Source organism: Heptranchias perlo, chromosome 33, assembly GCF_035084215.1.
Source record: "Heptranchias perlo isolate sHepPer1 chromosome 33, sHepPer1.hap1, whole genome shotgun sequence".
NCBI lineage: Eukaryota > Metazoa > Chordata > Chondrichthyes > Hexanchiformes > Hexanchidae > Heptranchias > Heptranchias perlo.
Window position 1 is genome coordinate 6631522 of NC_090357.1, and position 19540 is coordinate 6651061.

At 44.9% G+C, this 19540-nt stretch overlaps 1 protein-coding gene across 7 annotated transcripts in view; it reads left to right on the forward strand.

Annotated features, from left to right (window-relative positions):
* LOC137301436 (centrosomal protein of 164 kDa-like) overlaps positions 1-19540 on the forward strand; it is a 133668-nt gene that overhangs the window by 5537 nt on the left and 108591 nt on the right. For 6 of the 7 annotated variants that reach the window (XM_067970937.1, XM_067970938.1, XM_067970933.1 and 3 more), the window contains exons 2-3: positions 4246-4356; positions 9613-9722. In XM_067970937.1, the coding sequence (XP_067827038.1) occupies positions 9641-9722 (82 nt within the window). In that variant the 5' untranslated portion in view covers positions 4246-4356; positions 9613-9640. The remainder of the gene's footprint in view (positions 1-4245; positions 4357-9612; positions 9723-19540) is intronic. The other variant, XM_067970934.1, reaches the window with a different exon arrangement.

Here is a 19540-nt window from a genome sequence, read left to right on the forward strand (position 1 = left end):
TGCCCCCCCTTCTCTCTCTCGCTGCGCCCCCCCTTCTCTCTCTCGCTGCGCCCCCCCTTCTCTCTCTCGCTGCGCCCCCCCTTCTCTCTCTCGCTGCGCCCCCCCTTCTCTCTCTCGCTGCGCCCCCCCTTCTCTCTCTCGCTGCGCCCCCCCTTCTCTCTCTCGCTGCGCCCCCCCTTCTCTCTCTCGCTGCGCCCCCCCTTCTCTCTCTCGCTGCGCCCCCCCTTCTCTCTCTCGCTGCGCCCCCCCTTCTCTCTCTCGCTGCGCCCCCCCTTCTCTCTCTCGCTGCGCCCCCCCTTCTCTCTCTCGCTGCGCCCCCCTTCTCTCTCTCGCTGCGCCCCCCCTTCTCTCTCTCGCTGCGCCCCCCCTTCTCTCTCTCGCTGCGCCCCCCCTTCTCTCTCTCTCGCTGCGCCCCCCCTTCTCTCTCTCGCTGCGCCCCCCCTTCTCTCTCTCGCTGCGCCCCCCCTTCTCTCTCTCGCTGCGCCCCCCCTTCTCTCTCTCGCTGCGCCCCCCCTTCTCTCTCTCGCTGCGCCCCCCCTTCTCTCTCTCGCTGCGCCCCCCCTTCTCTCTCTCGCTGCGCCCCCCCTTCTCTCTCTCGCTGCGCCCCCCCTTCTCTCTCTCGCTGCGCCCCCCCTTCTCTCTCTCGCTGCGCCCCCCCTTCTCTCTCTCGCTGCGCCCCCCCTTCTCTCTCTCGCTGCGCCCCCCCTTCTCTCTCTCGCTGCGCCCCCCCTTCTCTCTCTCGCTGCGCCCCCCCTTCTCTCTCTCGCTGCGCCCCCCCTTCTCTCTCTCGCTGCGCCCCCCCTTCTCTCTCTCGCTGCGCCCCCCCTTCTCTCTCTCGCTGCGCCCCCCCTTCTCTCTCTCGCTGCGCCCCCCCTTCTCTCTCTCTCGCTGCGCCCCCCCTTCTCTCTCTCTCGCTGCGCCCCCCCTTCTCTCTCTCTCGCTGCGCCCCCCCTTCTCTCTCTCTCGCTGCGCCCCCCCTTCTCTCTCTCTCGCTGCGCCCCCCCTTCTCTCTCTCTCGCTGCGCCCCCCCTTCTCTCTCTCTCGCTGCGCCCCCCCTTCTCTCTCTCTCGCTGCGCCCCCCCTTCTCTCTCTCTCGCTGCGCCCCCCCTTCTCTCTCTCTCGCTGCGCCCCCCCTTCTCTCTCTCTCGCTGCGCCCCCCCTTCTCTCTCTCTCGCTGCGCCCCCCCTTCTCTCTCTCTCGCTGCGCCCCCCCTTCTCTCTCTCTCGCTGCGCCCCCCCTTCTCTCTCTCTCTCGCTGCGCCCCCCCTTCTCTCTCTCTCGCTGCGCCCCCCCTTCTCTCTCTCTCGCTGCGCCCCCCCTTCTCTCTCTCTCGCTGCGCCCCCCCTTCTCTCTCTCTCGCTGCGCCCCCCCTTCTCTCTCTCTCGCTGCGCCCCCCCTTCTCTCTCTCTCGCTCTGCCCCCCCTTCTCTCTCTCTCGCTCTGCCCCCCCTTCTCTCTCTCTCGCTCTGCCCCCCCTTCTCTCTCTCTCGCTCTGCCCCCCCTTCTCTCTCTCTCGCTCTGCCCCCCCTTCTCTCTCTCTCGCTCTGCCCCCCCTTCTCTCTCTCTCGCTCTGCCCCCCCTTCTCTCTCTCTCGCTCTGCCCCCCCTTCTCTCTCTCTCGCTCTGCCCCCCCTTCTCTCTCTCTCGCTCTGCCCCCCCTTCTCTCTCTCTCGCTCTCTGCCCCCCCCTCTCTCTCCCTCTCTCTGCGCCCCCCTCTCTCTCCCTCTCTCTGCGCCCCCCTCTCTCTCCCTCTCTCTGCGCCCCCCTCTCTCTCCCTCTCTCTGCGCCCCCCTCTCTCTCCCTCTCTCTGCGCCCCCCTCTCTCTCCCTCTCTCTCTCTGTGCCCCCCTTCGCTCTCTCTCTCTCTCTGTCCCTCCCTTCTCTCTCTGCCCATATCTCCTGCTATTCAGTGTCATGCAGTTTGGCTTGAATACACTTACTCACTGATTACAGCAGTTCTGTATATCCCAACCACCTTATCATCCATCAAGCAGGCTACAAGGATTCTAAAAATGCTCAGAGCTGGGAATTTAAATTAACAATCCAATTATGTGCAAATCTGCCAATCTTAAACTGAGAGACAGGAAGGAATGTACTGCACCGAACATTCTGAGAGACTTGGGGAAGTCCTTGCTTTATAAGCTTAATCTGTATTGGTGAATGAAGATCCTTGGTCTGTCTCGTGGAATGACATTCCACAGCTGGCCCAGAGTATCTGTACATCACAATGTCATTTTTAAAGACATATTTGGGGAGGGGATGAATGGGAGAACAGACATGTGCCATTTTTCATCATGATGACATGCACAAGTGACGTAATGAATTGTTTTGATGAGTATTTCTATAATCTTGTCTGAATGTTTGCTGATGCCTTGTTTTTTGTTTGCCAAAGAGATCAAAATTGTACCCCTCTATGTCTACTGTAAGGTTTTAGGCAGGGCTATAATACTGTGGTACAGTTTTCCATTCAAGATTGGTTCCTGCTGTAGTCCCAAATACTGGAAACTTTGCATCGCATTTGGGGTTTTAGTATTTATATCTTGAGCCCTATTTATGTGTTCATCTGCTGACTGCTCAATTTTTCATTACTGGAGAATGAGCAGAATCTCTTCAAACTGTCCATGCTAGCGTTTCTTTCAGTTTTACTTTAAAGACCTTCATAATCCACAAGTGCCCACTTTGGGTCATGCTCAGTGAGGTGAAACAGCAGCATTTGTTGGTGTCGGTTGCCTGTCTCTGTAGATTTGTCTCTTTTTTTATTCTTGTTTATTTCTGACTCCAGTGTATGTTTTCACGAGGGAACTCCATTTTGACAGTAGCATAATCATCATTTATAGAGAAACGCTACTGTCAAGTATAGAGGCTACAGAATGACAGTCCAAATATTTATAGGTATTTGCTTTTATTTTGCATAGGATATGTATGTCTTGTAAACAATAAACCAAAGAAGTTCACAGCACAGAAGGAGGCCATTCAGACCATTGTGTCTCTGTCAGCTCCTTGCTAGAGCAATCCAAAACTAATCCCACTGCCCCACTGTTTTCCCCATAGCCCTGTATCATCCTCTGCATCAAATATTTAACCAATTTGCCCTTCAATGAGATTGCGAGTGAGTTATAGTCCATCTTGAAAGTGCAAATTAAAAGCAGGCTAAATGGGCTACGTTCACCATTTTAGTGTTTCATTAGTTTCTTTTGTTTTTGTGCTATGCTTATTTCATTATTGCATCATTCGTGTCAAACTATCATTTTTATTTACATCTGGTCCTGTGACTACAGTATTTAAAAGATGAGCCTCAAATTTCTATTAAACAGTAAATTGATCAAACCATGTTATGATTGATCCATAAGCTGTATAAATATTTTATTTACATACCATAATTTCCATCGAGTTGTCACAGCAAATATTTGACATTTATTTTTTAGTATGCAGATGAAATGAGTAATGCGGTCTGAATATACCAGCTCACCGCATTTGTGCTAATATATTCCTAGATGTTGTGCTGTGTAGTACGGACCATTGAGGCTGAGAAGGCAAAAGTGGTTTATTTGAAGGGGTACAGACTAGGTGGCTGGGAAAATAGAGTTTTATCAGGCATATTAGAGAGCACATATCCAATACAACTATATTGTCACAGGATTTCAGTAAAGCGTAGTTGTGTCCGCTTAAACTAAAAAAAAATAGAAATATGGATTGTGTCCTTCCAAACTTGAGCTTTGTTTGGATGAAGCACATGAATAATTATATATTTATTAAAAATTTGTTAAAAGGTTGTGTTTCTGTCTGTGTGCCGTAGCCTGTTATTGGGGTCACAGACTTGCCCCATGGTGTGTCCTGTAACAGTTGGGGCTTTACACAAATTAGCCAGGGTTCCCACTTCCTGGTGATAACTGGCTGGAAAGCGTACACGTGGAGATTTGATTTGGATTCATCCGTGATGCATTCCGCGGTCAGATTTCCTGTTGCCACTTACTCTCTGGATTTGCGTGAATAATGGCCACTTGGGCAAACTACTGGAGGGCAGGCACCTGTGATAGAACTGTACCCTAGCAAGAGTCAGTACCTCCAGAAGCGAAGAGAAAATTGGATTAAAAGAAAATCCTAACTATTCAAATTAGAAAACCTATCATTATTCCCTTCTAGTGCACTCATTGACCGTTTGTGATCAAGTGCCTTTGTCACTTTCTAGGAATCTCATTGGTTGCGGTAAGCACGCATTTAACCTGATTGTTCTATATTTGATTGACAGGACTCTGGACCAATGCTGGTAAAGGTGGACTCGGTGGGAGCGAGGATTCGGTAGATTTTAGTTCGCAGTAATGGCTTCTTGATCCCTGGTAACCACATGGTCATTTCCACGGTAACTACTGAGGATTGGTTTTTATCACTGTGACTGGTCTGTAGGATGTTGTGACTGAAAAATATCTGTCATCAGCCCCTGGTAACCACATATCCAGCATGGAATGAAATCACAAAGACAATTTGACATCACAGAGCAATTTCAACTGATCTTCCTTAGGCTAAAAAGAAATTCCTTTGAAAAATGCGTTACCAGGGTGGTTGGTAGAATATAAATTGAGAGGGCGTGTTCAAATTCTCTGTCCATTTATTATAAAATTAACGGAAAGATGCAGTAATGACAGGTGAACAATGAAATTGCAGGAAATATATCAAACACTACTAGGTCTCCTATTGCATTACTCGAGGTACCTCGGGACCTGGACCGTGGCTTTAATGTTTACCATGGTTCCTCAAATAGCAGTTTGCTCATTGTTGTAATACAATAAATTTACTGAAGCAATTTATCAACAACAACTTGCATTTATATCACACCTTTAAGGAAGTAAAACGTCCCAAGGCCCTTCACAGGAGTGTTATCAGACAAAATTTGACACCGAGCCACATAGAAATATTAGAACAGGTGAGAGGTAGGTTTTAAGGAGCATCTTAAAGAAGGAGAGAGAGAGATAGAGAGGCGGAAAGGTTTATGGAGGGAATTCTAGAGCTTAGGGCCTAGGCAACTGAAGGCATGGCTGCCAATAGTGCGGCGATGGAAATCGGGGATTCACAAGAGGCCAGAATTGGAGGAGCGCAGAGATCTCGGTGGGGGTTGTAGGGCTGAAGGAGGTTGGAGAGATAGGGAGGAGCAAGGCCATGGAGAGATTTGAACATGAGGTTGAGAATTTTAAAATCGAGGCGTTGCAGGACTGGGAGCTAATGTAGCTCAGCGAGCACAAGGGTGATGGGTGAACGGGACTTGCTGCGAGTTAGGATATGGGCGGCAGAGTTTTGAATGAGATGAAGCTTACGGAGGATATAGGTTAAAAATGTTACACACATTACTGATACTGAAAGACACAATTGTAATGTTTGTAATACAGTTTATCTACCATTTTACAAAACTTGAGTCAGGTGCAACTAATTTTTTTTAATTTCCTCCCTAAAACCTCTTATTTGGTTATTTACATTCTAAAATACTTTTTTTTTTGTTGTACTCCACCAAGGAGATTTTTCCCCTTCAGCTAATCTCCAATGACCAGCACCTTGAACAGATGGTCCTTTACCAGAACCGATGACTCCAGCCACCTTGCCCCAGCTTAGCATTTAACACTCTAGCACAAACAGTCCCCTCAGTGACACATAAATTCGCATTCTAATTAAAACTGTAATATCAGAAAATGTAATTTAATGGTTTAAACTCTATAAAATGTTGAGAATGAGTTTTTTAAAAATCATTCCCCGCCCCCCCCCCCCCCCCCCCCCCAACTTGTTAGTTGTAAATGCTGTGCTCAGTTGTCCATGTGACACAAGTTGTTATGCACACTGGATATTGTAGTTCCACAGGAGCAGGATGAAAACTACAACTCCCATGTTACATCACTCTTGCACAAAGCACAGAATTTGTGAACAGGAGCTGGCACTTCTGTGAAATTTGCAACTCTGAGACAGCAGAGCTTAGATACTCGAGTGAGAGGACAGGCCCATGTGGGGCTAACTTTAAATGAACAATTTTATAGCTAAATTTTCAGGTATTTGTTTGATTGCCTTATTGAGTCAGCATGGAAATTCTCGGTGTTTTTGCCGACAGTCGTTTTTTTTTGCCTCTTCCTGCCCTTCCCCCATAACTTATCGTTATTACTGATTGAGGAGGGTGGTGTATGAGGTTGTACTGTCCAACAATTAGGGTAAGCATTGGATTTTTTGTCTTTTTTTTCCTCACTCGCTTTTTCATTCGTTCATATGATCCCACCCACATTTAGACTTGCCAAAACATGGCAGGCAGTGTTACTGGGCAGGCAATTAATTAGACCTTTACCATACCTGAAGCAGTTAACTCGATCAGATTTGACTGAAGCCTGTTTGCCCTGCCTGAACCAGTCAAAGACTGGTGCTATGCTGGCACAGGCCGGGAGTGCAGGTTGGCTTTCCATCCCTAAACCAATATAGTTGTGCTTTGGCACCCCCATGTGGTCAGAAAAATACTGCGCCCTACAGGAAATTTTGATAAAGAAAAGACTTATTTATATAGCGCCTTTCACAACCTCAGGACGTCCTAAAGCGCTTTACAGCCAGTGAAGTACTTTTGAAGTGTAGTCACTTGTAATGTAGGAAATACGGCCAATTGGCACACAGCAAGGTCCCACAAACAGCAATGTGATAATGACGTTAGTTGAGGGAAAAATATTGGCCAGGACACCGGGCAGGACTTCTTTGCTCTTTGCAATAGTGCCTTGGGATCTTTTACAACCACGTGAGAGGGCAGACGGGGCCTCAATTTAACATCTCATCCGAAAGACGGCACCTCCGACAGTGCAGCAATCCCTCAGTACTGTACTGGAGTGTCAGCCTAGATTTTGTGCTCGGTTCTCTGGAGTGGGACTTGATCACAAAGTATATTAAGAACCTGTTCTGACAAAGGGTCCACACTCAAAACATCTTGTGTGTTCTCTCTGTAGATGCTGTCTGACCCGCTTAGTATTTTCAGCATTTCTTGTTTTTGTTTAAGAGTTCCAGCATCTGCAATACTTTGCTTTTTGCTCATATGTTCAGAGCAGACCTATCTTCTGCTTGCAGGACCTTGCTGGTTGTCATGTACTTGGAAACATTTTCTGCAAAATATTTTTTAAAGACTTTCTGTAAATGATTCTACATACAGTATTTGCATAAGGGATTGCAAATATCTAGATGTTAAAAATTGCTGTCAACATGAAGACATTTTCATACTGTAAATTCTTCAAAACTCAGGTCTAAAGTTCACCCCATCAGACAATTGCATTATCAATTGAAGTTAGCCTGGCATTCTTAATTTTTGTATTTCATTTATCATATTGGATGTGATTCTTGTTTTATATCTTGTGTATAATGTAAAATTATCGATTTTGGCTAAATTTAAAACTGCTAATTAAAAACTGATGGTAGAATTACCACAGATTCAAATAAAGCTGTTTGTAGTGATAATAACAGCGTGGAAAAGTGTGTGGTTTATAAATGATTGAAAAATAAAACTTCGGTCACTTAGTGATTCTTTTCTTGTGAATTTTTATGCTCCTCATTGTTAGAGGTTTCATTGCTGGCAGTGGAACCCTATTGGGGCACATGATTCCGCGTCAACCTCACCTGGACGGATACAGAGTAAAGCTCCCCTCTACCCTGCCCCAGCCTCTACTGCACCACTCTGACTTTTCCATTTCTAACACCTTTCATTTCTGTGATCTCTGAGTGAGAACCTTAGTTTTGCAACATGGACCCAAGAATCTGAGCTGAGACTGCCTGTCTGTGTAGGACCTTTATAGATGGCAATGATAGAGAGTGGAGACATTCATCCGATTAGTTCAGGCTGGAGTTGAATCCAAGCTGCAGAATTAAAAGAATCGCATTCAAACCACCTGCATCACCCAGTGCTGATTTTTGCTTTTTTAAAAAAACTAAATGCAGTGTTGTCTTGGCTGTGATCACAGGGACAATTTTTATTGGCACCAGTCTTTAACATACTTGTTGGTGGTAACGTGGTTGCTAAGGGAATAATTCTTCTTATTTAACGTAACATTTTCTATGATTGCCATCTTCTGGTTGCATGCTCAACTTGTTCTAAGCTTCCTCCGGAGGTACGAAACAAAAATAGTTCCTTTTTTTTGGATTTCCTAATGAATGTTTATTGAGGACTGAACTGTGCAGCTTTCAGTACAAATGCAACTTCTAAAGACATGTCTTAAGGCAAGACCTTCTGTTGCTGATAATTCAAACGGACGCAGCTGATAACAACATTTATTTTGTAACTTGTAGAAATCCTAGTGAACATCTCTGACCCCCAGCATCCTTGACTGAATCCTACATGCTTACTAACAGATATTCTGGAGAACTCAGAGATATCCACTAATAGTGCACAAAAGAGCTAGGTACACGATCCATGTAACCTAACTAATCCTGGTTAATCCTATTGTTTGTGTGGACCTGGTTTTGACAGCAGTAGCAGCACTGACGTGTCTGTGTGGAACCAGCTGTTTATAAGCTTTTGTTCACCCATTTGTTCTTCCCATCTCTTCCAGCGAAGGAATTTGCATGTTTTGTTTCGTTGAAAACTTTTGGTTAAATCAACCATATCTTGCCAACAGTCATGATTTATGACATTGTCGTAGGTGAATTATGATGGTCTTTTAAACTTGAGGTAATGGATTTGATTCTACAGTACTGGTGTGTTAATTCTGTGCGTGAAAGACTTCCATGTGGAGCCTGTTAACGAGGGAGTTCCCTCATCAAACTCATTTTTAAAAATCAAATGATTAAGGCTCCTCCAATTGCTCAGTTAGTTAAGGCAGTGAGTAGCTGAGCATACAGACCAGGCAGGTCCCAGGTTTGTTGCCAATTCAAAGAAGGGTAGGGGAGTTATTTCAGCGTCCTGGTTAACATTTATCCCTTAACCAACATCACTAAAATGGATTATCTGATCATTTGACTCATTGCTGTTTGTGGGACCTTGCTGTGCACAAATTTGCTGCTGCATTTCCCTACATTACAACAGTGATAACACTTCAAAAATACTTAATTGGTTGTGTAGAGCTTTGTGACATCCGGAGGTTGTTGTAAAAGGTGCTATATAAATGCAAATTCTTCTAATTGCAATTCTTTATAATGGTTTCAGTTTTTAAAAGAAGTACTGAAGGTACAGCTCTTTTTATCTTGTACAAAATATTTACACTCTTGGGAGATGGTTTCATACAGAGTATATCTTATAGTAGATGTTTCACAATGCTTCCATGTGAGTGCAGTGAACATCATATATGGTTATACAGTTCTATAGGTTAGGGTGAGGGTGCTTGGTGACCAGGCTGGGGTTGTCCTTGGTCAGTGAGTGCTGGGGGTGTGTGGAGAGGTGGTGAGGCACTGCAGTAGGTTAGAGGTGACTCCTTCCTTGAGTGCTTTATCAAAGGAAATGGCGAATATTACCGTCGATGCTGTTATTTGGGAGTTGTACTTTATGGCCCCTGCTTCTTGCATCTGTACTATATCAGTCCTGAGCAGTCATGTTAGAAATTGGAATAAGAAGAAATCTTTTTTGCTTTAATACTATACTGGTTCCATTCATGTGCCCAGTGTAACTTTGTACTTCATCCCCCAGGTAAGCACCGTCACACCTTTAAACTGAGATGACAGCAACTGCACTGCGGATAGGGGACCAATTAATCCTGGAGGAGGATTATGATGAGAATTACATCCCTAGTGAACAAGGTATTTGAACACAGGCTTGCTATGTATCTGTGTTTGCTAATTGATTTTTAAGCCAATTAACCAATGAGATGGAAGTGGCTGATAAAGTTACAGCATAAAAAAATTGACATCTCTGTAGAGCAGGGGCCCTGATCCATGTGCCACACTAGTGAATGGGTTGTGTGTGCAATCTACCTTTTTTAATTTGCCTCATATGATTTGCAAGCATTGAATAAAATAAATCACGGAACATATGAGTGCTTGTAAGGCATCATTTGCGCTGCTCCCCAGTGACACTCATTTTTAAAAAAAAATTCAGACTCAAAAATTCAAGCTCTCACAAATAAAATTTGTTCAGTTGCCTAGTCTTTACTAACCCTTTCAGCTGGTTGCTACATCCCATACGAAGATGACGAAAGTCGGGCCACTTGCCTTAGTGGGGTTGTAGCGGGCAATGGGAGGAGGGGGTGGGGGGAGAGAGAATGCGATGACTGTGGAATCAGGGAAGTATTCCTGCTCCTCCTGGCACCAGAAGCAGCAGCTGAAGAATCCTGGAGGGGGGCAGGCCTGGCACTTGCTCTGCTCATCGGAAACAAATTTCCCAGAGGGGTTCTTAAACAGCTATTGGGCCCCGAGTTAACGTATGCAAGGGGCCTAAAGCCTATTTTAGGCGGCTGCCTGGGCCGTCTTTAAAAAAAAAAGAATGGTGAATTTAGCAGTGGCCCGAACGCCCAAACAGATTAGGTGCGAGCTGTCCCACTGCTAAATTTATCAGCATGGCGCGCGCCCATTTTACACCTGAAAAACGGGCACAATGCATAGTAATTTCTACCCCAAGGTCCATGTAGTTCGCCTTCTATCATTCTGGTAGTCGCATGATACAATGATAATAGAGTCGGTGACTAATGCCAATTAATCTCAATTAGTTTACAACAGACCCATGCATGATCCAAGTTAAACCCCCAGTGATGGAAAGCTTTGGGAACCAATGTCACCTGTTCCTCCCCAGCATGCTATACGTACCATATGCCATGTCTCAAATTACCCATGTGTTGTTTCCCAAAATATTATTTTCTGAAAGAAATCTAATTTGCATTTGAATGAATCAGCACTCTCTGCTTCCACCATCGCTCCTGGGAGTCTGTTTCATAGATTTACCACTCGCTCACTGAAATAATGGGGGCGATTTTAACACTACCCATCTGGCAGAAACTGGGTGGGCAATTAAAATCGCCTCGGTTACTTCCCCTCCCTAGAGATGCCGGGAACTAACGGTTGCCGATTTTAACTCACGCAACTGAGCAGGTGGCAAGGACACCCGCCCAAAGCCTTTTTTACATGTGCATGTCGGGACCTGACTGCAATTTTAACTCAGACTGAGTGGGAAGCTGCGATGAGTTTCCCGCCAGACCAACTTAGCTGGAAGAAGATCGGGGCCAGAAGAGGCCTAAAAAGATAAGTTACTTTCTTTGTGCTCCTCCAGGCCCCACAAGAAAAGCTTATGCCTCCCCTGCCTTATGTCTCCTCTCCTCTCCCCCATTCGCCCCCCCCCCCCCCCATCCTTTCCAGGTTCCACGACCCCTCCGGGTAGCCCTTGCAGCCAATCCTGCCACCTACCTGGTCTCGGCGGGTGGCCTCTGGGCCATGCAATTTTCCGCCTGAAATGTTTGGTTAGTTAGTCAGTCAAGGGGATTTAAATGAGGCCCAGGAGTTAAAATACCCCAGGCCTTATAGGTGGAACAGCAGGTGAGTAAAATTCTACTGCCTTAAATTGGCTTGGAGTTAAAATCGGCTTGAATGTTTCCATAGATTAGTTTTGAATTTATCCCTCTTCAAGCGCAGGCCATGTCCTCTGGTTCCACTGTGCTCAACAAGGTGAAATAGCTTGTAATGGTCTACATTATCTGGTCCCTTTAGAATCCTAAAACCAGCAATCATATCACCCCTCAACCTTCTCATTTCCATTGAGAACATGCCCAATTCACATAATCGCTCCTCATAATCCAATCCCTCCATCCCTTCAATCATCCTGCTTGCCCTCTTCTGTATCCTCTCAATAGCTGCAATAACCTTTTTTGTACCTTGGCAACCAGAACTGTACACAGTATTCTAAGCACAGTCGCAACAATGATTTATAAATTGGCAGGACTGCCTCACTATTTTGGTTCAATATTAACCTGTTAATACATGCCAACATCTGATGGTTGAAGGAGGAATGTTGGCCAGGACATATACTTCATCTCCACCATCCATAATCATGAAAAAGGCCTGTCAAATGCATCGGAGTGTTTGCTTTTTTCTATGATGAAGTTATTCAAGATGAAACAAAAGGCAGCTGGGCTTTCAGCCTTATATAATTCAGAATTTATTGTTTAACTCCCAGTGGAGTAGCAAGAGGCTGAATTAACTATATGGCATTCTGCCAGACGGGTGCCTTCCAGATCGAGTTTTACAACTTAACAGTCACTGGAGCAGCCACTGATAAGTTATGGCCTTAAAATAGCAATCTACTGCTCCGAGCCTTCAGAACAGGTCCCTGTATAAACAGATGAGGCTGGTAGATTGTGGTTTTTATGTGGGTAACTTGTCAGCAACTGGTCTGCTGATTTTGTAAGTTGTAAAACTTGATTTAGAAAGCGCCACGATCAGTTGAATGCAGTTCTACAAACAGGTAATTTATTACTTTACTGCATCCACTGGTTTAAAAAGGAGCAGAATCTAAACTACAGATGAATTGGAATTGGGGGGAGGGGGGTGGTGGGGAGAAAGGGGGTTCACCACCAGCCAGCCAGCAAAAATAATCTCTGGCTGTTGTGATTCATGACCAACAGTAAATAGAAATCTTGAAGTGATGGATGAAATGCAACATTTAAAAAGTGAACAATTGTCAGTTTGGTTCAGTTGGTAGCATTGTCACCTCTGACTCAGAAGGTTGTGGGTTCAAGTTCTACTGCAGGGCCGAAGCACACAATCTAGACCAACACTTCAATGCAGTATCAAGGGAGCGCTGCCTTTTTGGAGGTGCTGTGTTTTGGATGAGGTGTTAAACTGAGGTCTGTCTTCCTGCTCATGTTGATGTAAAAGATCCCATGGCATTATTTTGAAGAGGAGTAGGGAGTTTGCCCAGTGTCTTGGCAGGTTAGGTCAATGGGGTAGAGTGATGGCAGATGGCGTTCAACAAGTTTAAAATCATGAAATTACGAAGAAGTGAGGCTGTGGGTTACGTATTAAATGGTAACGTGGTGGAGGCCATAGAGCAGGAAAGAGTTCTGGGGGTTTTGTTGGATAGATTCTTAAAATCATTGCTTCAGTGTTTGCAAGCAGTGAAGAAAGCAAATAAAATGTTGGGATATATTAGTCTAAGGAGGTGATGTTTAAGTTCTATGTAGCCTTGATGAGGCCACATTTGAAAGACTGCAGAGCTTTGGTTTCTTTATCGCAGGAAATATGCAGAATTATTGGAGGGAGTGCAGAGGAGGGCTTTAAGACTGACTTCTGAATGTAGATGGCTGAGTTTTGAGAAAAGATTATATACCTTGGGACTTTACTCTTTGGAGAAGATGAGTGGGTTCTTGATCAAAGTCTTTAAGATTTTCATTGGTATAGAGAATTTGGATCCAGGAAAGCTCTTCTAGTCCTTGAATCCTGTGCCCAATAGAAGACGCAGGCGTCAAAAGAAAATAGGAAATTTAGGCAACCATGGTGGCTTTTAAAAAAGACCTGAATGATACAGGGCCATTAGTTCTGGAATCATGGTAAGGTATCTGATGGGAAGCTTTCAAGAGTAGACTCTTGCACAAAACGTTATCATGTTACTGAAAATCGGAGTACTGAATGACCACTCAAAAATTGGTATCCAAGTTAAATATTTCACTGCAAATTAACATAGTAGATGTCTGAACTTTATGATTCATGTTTTGGAGTTACAGTATCTGAGCTATGTAACGGCCATTCTACTAACTAGAGTTTATCTGGGGTCACTATTACAGTGGCTGACAAATTCATAATCATTTATATTCTATGTACGGACCCCTGTCCATTAAAAGTACAACCGCCTGTTTGAAAAATCTCCTCATTTCAAAATTCCATGGTTTTCTGGTGCAAATAAAATGCAGTAAAAGGTAATGTAGCCAAAATGAAACATCATGCATGCATTACAAGGCCTGAGACAACATGGGACATGGCATGGTTCTGTTTTGTTGCATGTTGTTGCAATGGATGCTAAGTTTCTCTTAAACAGCAAAACAGCTACCTAGTGATCTGAAAAAGTGTTCTGCAGTTACAGATCTGGCTTGTCACAAAGTAGGGTTGCCAACCCTCTAGCACGTAGATGAGAAATAGGAGGGGCCAAGGATAGATCCTTGGGGCCTCCAGAGGTAACGAGAAGAGAAACCATTGTAGGAGATTCATTGGCTACGGCTGGTAAGAGTGGAACCAGGCAAAGGCAGTCCCATTCAGCTGGACAGCGGAGGAGAGGTGTTGGAGGAGGACAGTGTGATCAACTGTGTCAAAAGGCTGTAGAGAGGTTGAGAAGGATGAGGAAGAGAGAGAGTGCAACATGGCACAGTCAGAGGATGTCCATTTCGGACTTCAATTAGAGCCAATTCAGTCCTATGGTAGAGGCGGAAACCTGATTGGAGAGGTTCAAGTTGAGGGAAAGATGGGCAGGAATTGAGAGACGACAAGACGTTCAAGGACTTTGGAGAAGAAAGGGAGGTTGGAGATGGGGTGGAAGTTTGCAAGGATAGAGTGGTCAAGGGTTGGTCTTTTTGAGGAGGAGGGATGATGACAGCAGATTTGATAGGGTGCAGGACAGTAGATTTGAAAGGGAGTGGGACAGTTCTAGGGGAGATGTAACATTTTACAATATTAGCTAGCATGGGGGCCAGAAAGGGAAGTTGGGTGATCAGCAGTTTAGTGGAAATAGGGTCGAAAGAGGAGGAGTTGGGTCTCATGGCCAGGTTGAGCTCAGAGAGGGAATGAGAGGAGATGGGAGAGAAACTAGAGAAAGATGTGAGTTCAGAGCTATGGCAGGGGGGAATCTTGAGGGAAGCTTGGCTTGGTGTGGTAGGGAGGGTTTCAGCAGGGGCAGCTGAATGAATGGTCTCAATCTTGGTGACAAAGAAGTTCATGAGCTCCTTGTAATTGTTGGAGGTGAAGTCTGGGACCTCATGAACATCGTGCTCAATGACCTATCTCCTTAACCAAAGAAACAGCGAATGACGGAGAATGAAATACGATAAATTAGAGTCAAATTAGAGGTAGAAAAGGAATTGAGAGAGAAAGGAAGTGGTTTGAGAGAGAGGAAAAAAAAGACAGAAAGGAAAAGTAAGAAAAAAAAATTTTAAATGTCAAATTTAAAAAAAAATCTGGAGTGAGGTGCCACAGTTTTATTGTTCCTTTTTTAAGCCTCCAAGGTTGAGTGGCATGTCAGGACCATAAATCATGTCATTAACAGGGTCCTTACGACATGAATTACTAGCCCTAAATGGTTGCGATGTGATTAATTTGCATCAACGGTGTAAATCCCGAAATCTCATGACATGCAATGAACTTCAATGGAGAGGCTCACAGAGAGTTTGGAATATTTTTGGTTTTGGTGAGGCTAATGGCCAGCAATTTGTGGAGAATCGGAACTCATCGCGTATCTCTTCTTCACCACAAATTTCTGGATTTTTCACAAACTAATAATGACGAGCGCCATGAACTCGCCATTATTTTCCCAGTGATTTCTGGGCCAGTGTTTTCCTCCATAGGCCTGCCCCTCTGGGTCCTGGGACTTGAGTTCCGCCTCATTTCTAGAGCTTGACATTTTCCCAGCTGATGTGGAGGCTCAAGGATGTAGCAGACAGAACACAATTCCCAGAATACATCATTGTCACTCTTCTCATGTCATCCCATTGGCCCCAAATTACTATATTTATTGAAACTTTTCTTATCAGATTGCAGTTATTTTACAACTCTGGTGAGTCATAAGAATTTGTTTCAAAGATAATAATTACCTAAAGGAAAAGTATAAAATGCCCCTACTTCTCTTGAGACCCATTGATTTTAATTTTAAAATTCTGCATCCCACTCACTCGGTCCCCCTCCTAAGGTGCTGCTGTTCCTGATTTAGAATGGGCAGTACTAAGTGATACTCCAGACTACCCATTAGCAATTCTACAGGAGATCAGCTGGTAGATAAAGAATTTATAGTGATACAAGAAATTAGCTGGCCCAACTGTTAATACTGTACCCTTGTTAAACTGGATTGAGCTGCAAGTCCTCTCACTGCGCAGTCTGTATTGGTCCTAAATGAACTGAGTTTGGGGCAATGTTAACTGAGTTCCTAGTGGATGCAGCAACTCAGCACAAAACTGTGCATGTAATGTGGCAAAAATTGATACACTTGCTTAGGGCGGCCATCGGATCAATGTGGAAAATTGGAAATGTTCACACTGATGCAGTGGGGAGGGCTCATTTGATGTTTTTGGCTCAAGATGCATTGTTGGAGCAATGAAGAGAAAGCTTCATTCACTAAGCAGCCCTTGCTGCATCTGAAATTGGAATACATGACACTGACACTGAAAGAAAGAGTGGAAAATGTTCCATTCCTTAGATTTGATATTGTTCACTGTGATGACACAAAAAATTAACAAAATATGCCATAGTCTTCTAACAGGTAGTGGAGTTGAGTGGCAAGATGTCAGATTAGTGTGGACAAATCTCCTGACATTTGACTGTTGCAAAGACATCGTAAATATACTCCATCAGTAATATTTTGTTTTAAAAATCACAATAATCTGCGTAATGTTGGTGTGCTACACTGGTTTTAAGTGGAAAGTATTATTGGAAATAGATGCATGCGATGAACATATGGGGTGATTCAAGCTACAGTGATGTGAACTCTTCATTGAATGATGGTGAAATAAAAAGGCCTTGTATGATGATTATCTCTTTGTCTATACACCAGACATTATTTTGTACTAGCCACTTGTAGATAGCCCATAGCCCACACAAAAAAAAATGGCCATTAATTGGACTACCTTAGAAGCAACTACAAGGACAGGCTATGTAGGGAAATTCGAAGGCCTGATTGTGATGAAGTAGGAGTGTGTTCTGAGATTGGGACATTGAGTTGAGAGCACTGTGATGTATCTCTTCCATGACAAACTTTAAAACCCAAGCTTTGTGTCACCTAACTACTGCTTCTTGATTTACCTCATCGTCTCTCCTTTTCTTTTTAAGAAAAAAATCCAGGTGCTGTCCTTCTTCTTTGGCAGTCCCTCAGGGTCGAGGATGACTTGCTTCCACTCCGGGAGGGTGGGTTGTGCGGTGGCTGAATAGTCCAATCCTGGAGCCGCAGACTCTGCCACAGGTGGGGCAGGTAGTGTTTAATAAGGCGGGTGGGTGAGACGCTCTGGATTCTGCGCGCTATTTCTGCTGCTTATGCTTGGCCTCCACTTGGTGACGCTCGAGGTAATTGGCACCTTCGCGGATGCTTCTTCTCCAGTTTGGGCGTTCTAGGACAAGCGATCCCCATGTGTCGGTGGGGATGTTGCATTTTTTTAGGGAGGTGTTGAGAGTGTCCTTACAGCGTTTCCTCTACCCTCCTAGTGATCGCCTGCCATTGCGGAGCTCGGAATAGAGCACTTGTTTAGGGAATCTTATGTCGGGCATGCGGACAATGTGGCCTGCCCATCGCAGCTGGTTGAGCATGACCAGTGCCTCAATACTGGGGATGTTAGCTTGGAAGAGAGCGCTCACGTTGGTACGCCTATCCTGTCAGTGGATTTGCAGGATTTTGCGGAGGCAACGTTGGCGATATCTCTCCAGGGATTTGAGGTGTCAGCTGTACATTGTCCATGTTTCTGATGCGTACAGGAGGGCGGGGACCACAGCTGCTCTGTAGACCATGAGCTTGGTGCTGGATTTGAGGTCTTGGTCTTCAAACGCTCTGTTCCTCAGGTGTCCAAAGGCTACACTGGCACATTGGAGTCGTTCTTGAATTTCATCATCGATGTCTGCTCGCGCCGAGAGGAGGCTCCCAAGGTGTGGGAAATGATCCACACTGTCCAGAGGCTCACCGTGGATCTTGATGGTAGGTGGGCAGTGTTGTGTGGCAGGAGCGGGCTGGTAGAGGACCTTTGTTTTCCAGACGTTTAGCCTGAGGCCCATTCTCTCATACACCTCGGTGAATGCATCGACAATGGTTTGTAGCTCTGCCTCTGAGTGTGCGCACACGCAGGCGTCGTCTGCATACTGCAGCTCGATGCAGCAGTTGGGGTGGTCTTGGTTCTGGCCTGGAGGCATCGAAGGTTGAACAGTTTCCCGCTTGTCCTGTAGGTTAGCTCCACTCTGGCGGGGAGCTTCATGGTGATGGGGTGGAGTGTTGCAGCGAGGAAGATGGAGAAGAGCGTTGGTGCGAAGACTCAGCCCTGCTTGACTCCAATTTGCACTCGTATTGGGTCTGTGGTGGATCCGTTGGTGAGGATCACGGCTTGTATGTCATCGTGGAGCAGCGGAGAATGGTGACAAATTTCTGCAGGCAGCCGAAATTTAGGAGGATGTTTCACAGTCCCTCATGGTTGACCGAGTCGAAGGCCTTTGCGAGATCGAAGAAGGCCATGTACAGAGGTTGTCCTATACTACGAGCCTTGGCCTTTCACCTAGATTTGTTAATATAGTAAAAAAAACTTAGGTTTGGGAACAAAATGCAGTCATCCATTGGATTTTGGGGAGGCAATTTTCTCAGTTCTATTACCCTTACCTTTCTGATCATAGAGTAGTACATGTTCATTTTTTTAATCACTTAGAATCTTTATGCACTATATTATCTGTTCATGGACGAGTTCTCTAAATGAATATAGTAATATTTAAATGATTTTATTTGCACAGAGTGTTTTTAATATCATTGCTGTATAGCCAGGGTGCAATTTATCTTTCATTAACCAAGGTTTACATTTCATTTTCTTAGGTGACACATCATTGCTGACGGCTCTAACTGACATTAGCAATTTTCTTTATCATTAGCAAAACCATTCAGACTTGAACCAAGACTAATGACCAGGAAGGGAGAGGGGAGGAAGAGGGACATTGAATATGCTGAGATGTTGGCTGAAATTTACTACCAATGCACTGTCGCTGAATAAGGGTAGCAGATGATCTAATGACACTGATGCTGTGCAGAGGCATGTTAATACTGCATTACATTTCAGACTGCACTTGCACTACAACTGTAGCTCTCGTTCGTTGTGATGCTACATTTGTGCAAATGCAGCTTGAATAGTCACTGCAGCCACTCAGGAATCATTGTACTGTCTTCTACTCCAACCCATTCTTTCCTAGGACTGTGATGCTCCTTAGCTTCCTCTGTATTGCCTGATTCCTACAATCTAAAGGCTTTTAAAAACCCTAGCCTGGCTTCATCTAATCAGTAATACTTGAACCAACTCATCTTAACCTTGATGGTGTCTTACCCGTCCTTGGACCTAGACATTTCACTTGAGTTTCTCAAAAAAAAAACTCTTGCTCCGCATTACTGTTGGTGCAATGTTTCCATAGCATTTGGAGGGAGCACGGACAGAGGACATCTTTTGGTGTAACAGTGGATGTGAATACAGCGATTCTGTACACAAACTGCTTGCCGCATTTGCCTGCATAACAATTTCAAAACTAATTAATTGGCTACGAAGTGCTTTGGGATGTCGTGAGGATGTGAAAGGGGATATATAAATGCACGTTCTTTCTTTTGTGATTGATGATGCCAGTTTGGTAGCGTTAAGCCACTTTTTAAAAAAAATCTTTTTATGGACCCCTGATCTTGACTGTGTACAGGCTACTTCTTCCTCACCTTT